The following is an 8,618-nucleotide window of genomic DNA, read 5'->3' on the forward strand; positions in this document are numbered from 1 at the left end:
AAGGAGGAGGGGCCCGGCGAACATGGCCAACCCCGCCAAGTGGGAGCGTCTGAGGCCGCTGCGGCCGGACACGCTGCGTGTGAGTGAGGTACACGGCGGGCGGGGAAGGGAGGTGCCGCTTGTGGATGGGGAAAGGGCGGGACGGCACTGCAACGCTTTGCTCCCGACGCGGGAGGTTTTAAGGAGATTCCCGAAAGTCCTTCCTCTCACCTGTCCGGCAGGATGGCCAACCCCGCCAAGTGGGAGCGTCTGAGGCCGCTGCGGCCGGACACGCTGCGTGTGAGTGAGGTACACGGCGGGCGGGGAAGGGAGGTGCCGCTTGTGGATGGGGAAAGGGCGGGACGGCACTGCAACGCTTTGCTCCCGACGCGGGAGGTTTTAAGGAGATTCCCGAAAGTCCTTCCTCTCACCTGTCCGGCAGGAGATCCCTGAGTTGGAATGATGAGGCAGGCCTCGCCAGAGTGATGCACGAAAGGGGCGTCGTGATGCATCCCTCCTTCATCGATTTTAGCAGGCTGCCCGGGAAACGAAAATGTAGTCATGTTAGTCATAGTGCAAAGGGATTATTTTCTTAGCTGTGTTACCTATAGCCTCTTAATCGAGTTAAATAGATTGTGGATATGTTTGAGAAAAACAGACTATGACTGTGTATTCTGTTCTCCCAACATCTGTGATGTTCAGGTAATCTTATATGCTTATAAGCTTCCATTATTACTTTTAGTAATATTATGAGGTAGCTAACAAAAAGCAGTCCTGCTTCTAATTCTGTGATACATTTCAGAAATGCTTATTTTTATTAACCTTGACTGTTGGGCTAAATGTTACTTGGTAGTATTGTCTCAAAGCCATGAAAAAGTTTACGTAAGGTTTTACACTGGTAACTGGAAATTTCTTATTATTGGAGATGATGATTGTAAGAAACAAAGGATGTTGGGCACAACTTCTTATATAGGTGTTTAGATGAGTCAACCAGGGGTGATGCTTTCCTGAACCTGCTTCTCATAAACAGGGAGGTTGAGGACGTGGTAATCATTAGCAGCCTTGGCTGTAATAGCCATGGAATAGTGGAGTTCAAGACTGGATGTAGTGAGGAAGACAAGTAGCAGAGTACAGAACCTGGACTCCAGTTTATTCAGGCTTCAGGACTCCAGTTTATTCAGGCAACAGGTAGCTGAGATTTTGAGGGAGACATCTTTGAAAGTTGGAGGAGCTGAAGAGGTGGAGGTCTGTAAGGACATCATACAAGCACAGGGACATTCCATCTGATACTCATGAAAACAAGTAAATGTGTTGAGGGATAGGCATAGCTATGCCTGCACACTGAGGGTGGGGCACAAAGACAACATGTGCAGGACGTGGAAGCAAGGACAGGCTATAAAGGAGAAGGATAAAAAACATTGTCTGGACATGTAGGTATGATGCTAGGAAAACTGAAGTTCTAGAGCTGAAACTAGCAAGGAATGCCAAGGGTGACAAGAAGAACTTTTACTGCTACATTAGTGGTAAAGGGGGGGAAGAGGGGAGTGAACCTGCTGCTAAATGGAGCAGGTGATTTAGGAAGAGCAGACACAGATAAGGCTGAAGTACTCGGCCTTCTTGCATGGGTCTTCAGAACTGATGTCTCCTAGGCTTTGTGTCTAAGAGACAGGATTCAAGGAGAGGAAAAACCAGCAATGGAAAAGTGTCAAGTTAGGAATCTCATGAGAAATCTCAACCCATACAAGTCCGTAGGACTCACTTGGGGTACATCCTGAGAGGGCTGAGAGAGCTGGCTGATGTCATTGTCAGGTTGCTCTCTTACCATCTTTGAGAGGTTGTGGAGGTCAGCTACAGCTTAGTCAGCCTTGCTTCAGTCCCTTGGAAAATCATGAAGCAAGTTCTCTTGGAAGCTATTTCTAGGCATGCGAAGGAGAAGACGATTGGGAATAGCCAACGTGACTATACTTGCAAACTGAATACCTTTGGTGATGAAATGACTAGATTTGTAGAGCCAAAGCCTTGGATGTCATCTACATTAGCTTTAGCAGGACTTTTGAAACAGTCTCCTGCAGCATCCTCCTCTTCGAGTTGGGATGTTACAGGCTGTAAACTGCTAGATGAGTAAAAAAACTTGGCTGGATTGTCAGGCTCAAAGAGGAGTGGTTAGTGGTGCATACTTTACCTGAAAGTGGATTACAAGTGGAGTTCCTCAGGGGTCTATCCTGGGACCTGTCCTGTTGATAGGAGGAGGATGTGGGATGCACCCTCATAATGTTTATGGGTGGGGAAGGTGCCATAGACAGCTAGGAATACGCTGGAGGAATGGCTCATCAGACACCTCAAACTTCAACCAAGGAAGCTGAAAATTCAAGTGTGAAGTCCTGCACCTGGACCTGTACACTGCCTTGGTACAGGCTGGGGGACCACCCTGCTGAAAGGACTCGGAGGTCCTGATAAACAGTGTGCTAAACGTGTGCCAACACTGTGCCCTGGCATTGAGGCTGTATTAGCAGGAGCATAGCCAGCGAATCAAGGGAAGTGATTCTTCTTCTCTACTTGGCATGTATTAGGCTGCTCCTGGAATGCTGTGTCTGTTTTAGGCCCACCAGTACAGGAAGGCTGTTGATAAACTGCTGAGGGAGCTTGTTAAGCCACAGCAGCCCTTCAGTACTTGGAGGGAAGTTAACAACAGGCTGGAGCCAGGCACTTCATGGCCATGTGTGATGGGAGGCTGAAAGGAAATAGCCATGAATTGAAATAAAAGAAGCAAGAGAGGTTGCAACTTGATGTAAAGTGAAACTTTTTCACTGTGAGGATGGGCAAGCAGTGGAATGGGATGCCCAGAGAGGTAGGTGTAGCCTCCATCCCTTGAAATTTTCAAGACCCACTTGGATAAAGCCTTGAGTAAGCTGCTCTGATCTAATGGCTCTTCCTGTTTGGAGCTGGAGGTTGGACCAGAGACCTTCTTGGGTCTCCTCCAACTGGAATGAGTCTGAATTTGAAACTACTTCTTTTGTTAAATTGGGGTAAGGGGTGGAATGAAGTACCTACTTAGGCTCATCATGTCAGTTTCTTGACGAGAGCAGATTCTGCTGCCAGTCTGGAAGTCTACTACAAAATAATTGTGATGCTGTATAATAGCAGTGTATCTTCTGTATGTAAGCTGTTACATGGAATAGCTGAAGCTTGTATTTGCAGAATTTATACAGGTATCTGTTTGTGTTGTGACCGTTGCCCGAGCATTAAGGAGTTCGGTGGTGTTTCCTGCTTTCCAAGACAGAGGGGAATGTGCTGAGATTTAAGGACTGAAAATTCTGATAGGAATTAATGAGTGTGTATCCCTTCTATCCAGTGACACTCCTTCACCGTAATATCTGTAAGAGTTGTCAGCACTCTGATGGCTGTAGCATCTAGAGTTGATTTGGGGATTTCTTCTGGAGAAGCTTGCTGTGTAGATAGCATTTTATGTCAGGGTTTTTTTGTTGTTGTTTTTTTCCCCAGCCACCAATGATCAACCTGAATGTGGATGATGACGTACAGTTTGTGAGAAGTAAGTTGCTATGTTCCATGTCTGAAGATTATTCTTGAAGTATTTCATGCTTTTTTACAATGCTGAGTACATGCTGTAAACAAGTGAGACATTGTTATGTATCTAATATAGGCAGAACAGGAGGAATGCTGCACACTAAATGAAATAACAGATATGAAGCAACATGTTCTTCATAGTTTTTCCTCTTTAAATCTGCTGCAAGTATACCTTCCCACTGCTGTAAAGAAAATAACTTATGGGAAAAGTGTGTTAGAGAAAACTGGAACATCGTGCTGGCAAACATTGGTTTTCAGCTGGTATTAACAAATGTAAATACAAGCTTGAGTGAATTTGAGTTGTTTTTTGTTTTTTCTCACCATTTGAATAGTCTCACACATCTCGCAGTAACACAGTCCAAAACTGAGTTCTTGAACCTGTCACTTCGTGTTAGAGTGCACAATCTTGCAGCCATGGAATGGGTGTGATATACTATGAGTAAAAGTGCGTGTCCCATTCATCCTGGGAAAGATACTGAAGTTTGAAGTCTCCTAGGGAAGGTTCCTTACCCACGCACTCATGTGCACGAACACACACGCGCACACGTTCTCTTGAAGCATTAGACTGGAATATTACTGAGTGACACAGTTTGATCAGATGTGAAATACCTGGTTTGCTTTGCAAGAGAAGAGACAAGTAACAGCAGGATTTAACAGTCTTTCATTTACTCTAGCATCAGATGAGTGCATGTGTACCATGTCTCCTTTGTGCTTTAAAAATAGGTACTTTTTTATGCTTTATGCATACATAAATAACAGTCTAAACAAGCTGTTCATCAGTAACTTTTCTGCTGTTTCTGTGAATATGATGGTAATGGATATGCATAGCACAGGGATCTCTCTTAAACCTGTGGTGTCCTGGTGTCTGTAGATCTTTGTTGCGTTAGTAAATTAAACAATGGCATCACCAATTCTTTTGGCCTGAGGCCAAATAGTCCAGCCAGAGTTTGTCCATGTATTAATTTCTTGAACTCCAGAACAGATTGGTCACATCCAGCTTGAAACAGTCCCTGAAACCAGGCTAACTTCTGAACCATGCCTGAATGTTATCTGGGAGACCTATTGGTTAATCTGGGCCAAAAGGGTGTGAAAAAACATTTTAACAGTGTCATGGAGCAGATGATAAAGCTGCAGTTCTCTGGCAGTGCCCTGCCACTACCTATAGTTAACCGAAGGTTTCATTGGTATTCATTCAGTAGTCTGAGCTCCTACAGAACGTACAGTTAGGTAACTGTTCATGTCCATCCTGGCAGTCTTGAAGTCATGAATGCTGAAAATACAAAGATGCATGCTTGCTATTAAGATACAATCATTGCAAACAAATGAAGGTATATGTAGTTAACAGACTTTATATGATGCCGTTGCAATGTCAGCATTAATAATGGCAGTGTTTTCAGACTTATCTTCATTGCTACTTCATCACTATTGTTTTTTTAAGGAACACTTCATACTCGTGTAGTAGTTTACCCTAAATATTCTACCAAAACTTTACAGGAACTCTGAAAGTCAAAAAGCCTCGATTTGATGCATCCTTGGTTTATTTGACCAGAAAATTCATGGATCTTGTCAAAACAGCTCCAGACGGTGTCCTTGATTTAAATGAAGTAGCAACAACACTTGGAGTACGAAAACGAAGAGTGTATGACATCACTAATGTGTTGGATGGAATTCACTTAATTCAGAAAAGATCTAAGAATCTTATCCAGTGGGTGTGAGTTGGCTTTGAAACTTCTAATTTCTGAAACAATAAAACCCAACAATGTTATGTTTATGTAATGTTTAGAACTTTGAGAGTACTTTTGAGCATATTGAATTGCTTTTAATAGATAAAGATATTTTTAAGTTCTTCTGTATCCTTAGGCTGTCTGAATTACTTACTGTATTAACAAGTATCAAGTGCAAAAGCACAATGAAGCATATTTCAGCAGAGTAAAGGATGCCAGAATTCCTTGTTGTTTTCTATTAGTATACTTGTGTTCAATAAACAGGCTCTTATTTATATAAACATACTAGACAACTTTCATATTCTTCTAGAGGTTCTAATCTTGACCAAGTTGTTGGAAAAGCACCAGAGCAGCAAAACCTTAAAGATGAACTTTCTGACTTGTCAGCCATGGAAGAAGCTCTGGATGAATTAATCAAGGATTGTGCTCATCAGTTATTTGAACTAACAGATGACAAAGAAAATGCAAAATATCCTTTTAACTCTTGTGTTACTTTAACACGTGGTTTTGGTTGCAAGTACTCAGGTATGTAGTAATAGGTGTAGGCTGATACCACAGGTATGCAGTAATACTTGATAATGAGTTTTATAATAGGAAACTTACTGGTTATTTTATATTAGTGTATACTAGTCACGTCCCCTGCTTTGCAGTATCATGTGCAATCTAGCCTGTTCTCAGGGGAGTGCTAGTTGTGTGACCTTTCCACTGCAGAAGAACAGAAGTGGGGCAATAGTTTTAGTACCCTGACCATCACCTTGTTCTCTCCATTATAGAGTAAAGTTGTCTCAGGGGCAGGTCTTGACCCACCAGTGAGATTGAGTTGCTTAGTGAGATGAGAAAGAGGACCCAAAAGAGAGTCCCAGTGCCCTGTTGCCAAGAAGATATAATGGTACGTTGGTTTTGTCCTAATACTGTTCTGTCTCTTGAGAGAGGTTCCAATGCAGTCTTGTCTTTCAGATGGGTTTTGATAACAGAAAAGGCATTTCTTTTAATATGACATAAACATTGGATTTTGGCTTTAGGTTACAATAAAATACTATTTGGCTCCCTTGTCTGGCGGAACGTTAAGGTCTGTGCTCAAATGAAATGTGTCCGTTTTCTGTATGATACCGGGAAAACTTTTCATTACACCTTACCTGTTCTGGTTAAGAAAATAATTTGATAATTTTCCAGGAAATTATTTTCTGTGCATAGTTATTACAAAACAAAGAAGTTTCTCAAGGGCAGCATTCCCTCTGCTTTGTAGACTTATGACAGCATCTGTGAAAACTGTTTGTCAAATTTGTTTGGCTTTTAATATTGAATATATAAATTTTTTTTAAAAGCTTTTTCCGTCCTAGAAATAAAGAAAAAAGGTTTTCCACTTGTTAGCTAATACTTAGTTTTACAAAGCTAGTATTAAAGTAACCTCAGCTGAACCACCTCTCTTAAGTTGATATTCTGCTTCAACATATCTTAACATCATACTCTTTGCTTCTGCCCATTAGCAAATTACTTTACAGAATCCTTGACCAATGTGTACACTAGCTTATGTGACATATCAAGATATCCGTAGCATTCAAGCATTTCAAGAACAGATTGTGATTGCAATCAAAGCTCCAGAGGAAACCAAATTGGAAATACCAATTCCTAAAGAAGTAAGTTTTATGCGTTTCTGTCTTAAGGGAACAAAAGCTCTCAAATTTGATTTTTGCAGCAGCAATCGGTAACTGACTTCCAGTTTCTTTGTCATGTATAGCAAATATTGGTACTTTATTGTTCTTGTGGTCTACTAAACAATGCTGTAGGTATAATAGTCTAAAACTTATTTTCAGTATTTTTTTGTTAAACAATAAACATGTCTGAGCTTCAGTTATTTGGTTTTGCTAGAGAGAATGGAACAGCTGTAATAAATGTTACTTATTTCCACTATCTGTTTGATAATTACTATGATAATGAAAGTTCAAAAGAGGTGTTACTGTTTGTACACTAAAATCTACAGAAATTGCAAATCTAACCAAAGCAGTAATCATGACTTGATAATGGTCTTAACAGCATGTAAATGCTGTCTTACTGCTTAATGAGTAGACAGCTATTGTTACTATAATATTCAAGTATGAAATGCACAGTATGGTTGACAAAAGAAAACATTTGGCACTCTAGTAGATCCTGTCAAGGTGGATTTTTCATGGAGGAGGGGGGCTGTGCCCTGTCCTCACCTCACGGTACAACACGCATCCTCCCATTCAGGTCACACAGAAGAGCTGTAGCTTTGCCCTCTGCACCCAGTCACTCTGCACCTGGGCCTATATACTGGGAACCTGCTGTTTAAAGTAGTGCTGAGAAAGAGGGGAAATACTGGAAGTAAGCTTAAGATAACAAATGGAGCTTTAATTCTGTTTCCCTTTCACGTGTGCATTTTTTTATAATGTTCTTAATTGTGTAGTCATCGAATTTGCCTTGCTGTGTGCACAGAAAGGGAGGTGATATCGTAGGAAGAGGAGATCTGAATCAATAGAACCGGAAAACTTAGTTCCACTGCATAGATCTCCAGTGGTTTCACTGGTAAAAGGAGCTGGCTCTTATCCCATGGAGTTGATAAGATTTCGGAGACATCCTGAGGCAAAAGAAGGCAGGATTTAAAAAGCTGTATTTTAGAGAGAACAGAATCTTCTCTCCATTGTCCATTAAATTTGATTTGCTCTGTGCCTTGCAATGTGATGTCTGCTGGAGGAAAGCAGTAAAAGTAATATGATTTAGTTGCTTTGCCATATTATTAAAGCTGCTATGTGCTCTGATTTGTTTTCTGATCCATGACATTGACTTGTCAAATTTTAAATGTTGTTACTCTTCCTAAACGTATAGTAAATCTTGGTCATATATCTAAAGGTCAGTAAAAAGACTAAACAAAGATCTGTTAAGTGCATGTTCATCAAAAATGAAACCATTGGTAGCTTAATGGTGCTTAATAATTGGCCTATAAATCTATGTAATAGTCATAATTTATGTAGAATTAGTAACACAATTTTAAATAGGTATGTCATTCCTGTATTTCTTCTTTTCTTAATCCATTGGCTTTAAAATATGTGCAAAAATAGATAACTGACGTTGGAAGGTTTGTTCTTTGTTTTATATGCAAGTCACTGTTTTACAGGATTGCATAGAAGTACATGTGAAGAGCACAAAAGGACCCATTGATGTGTATCTATGTGAGGTGGAACAAGAGAAGCCAGGTGCCAAAACTTTTGAAGATATGGGTGCTGTCATTTCTGAAACTGAGCCATCAGTTCCTCCTGATGAAGGTAGTGTCTTCCACTTACATTTTTATCCCCATGTAATATTTTTTTTTTT

At 40.9% G+C, this 8,618-nt stretch overlaps 1 protein-coding gene across 5 annotated transcripts in view; it reads left to right on the forward strand.

Annotated features, from left to right (window-relative positions):
* Positions 1-6: 6 nt before the first annotated feature.
* E2F6 (E2F transcription factor 6) overlaps positions 7-8,618 on the forward strand; it is a 10,447-nt gene continuing 1,835 nt past the window's right edge. Inside the window, exons 1-6 of one of the 5 annotated variants that reach the window (XM_009275576.2) lie at positions 7-88; positions 3,481-3,529; positions 5,059-5,275; positions 5,599-5,757; positions 6,811-6,925; positions 8,422-8,569. In XM_009275576.2, coding sequence (XP_009273851.2) covers positions 23-88; positions 3,481-3,529; positions 5,059-5,275; positions 5,599-5,757; positions 6,811-6,925; positions 8,422-8,569 — 754 coding nt within the window. In that variant the 5' untranslated portion in view covers positions 7-22. Of the gene's footprint in view, positions 89-220; positions 289-3,480; positions 3,530-5,058; positions 5,276-5,598; positions 5,758-6,810; positions 6,926-8,421; positions 8,570-8,618 lie in introns of those variants that run through there. The other 4 variants (XM_009275575.2, XM_009275571.2, XM_009275573.2 and 1 more) reach the window with 4 other exon arrangements.

This window comes from Aptenodytes forsteri, unplaced genomic scaffold (genome assembly GCF_000699145.1).
Source record: "Aptenodytes forsteri isolate BGI_AS27 unplaced genomic scaffold, ASM69914v1 Scaffold94, whole genome shotgun sequence".
NCBI classification, from domain to species: Eukaryota; Metazoa; Chordata; class Aves; order Sphenisciformes; family Spheniscidae; genus Aptenodytes; species Aptenodytes forsteri.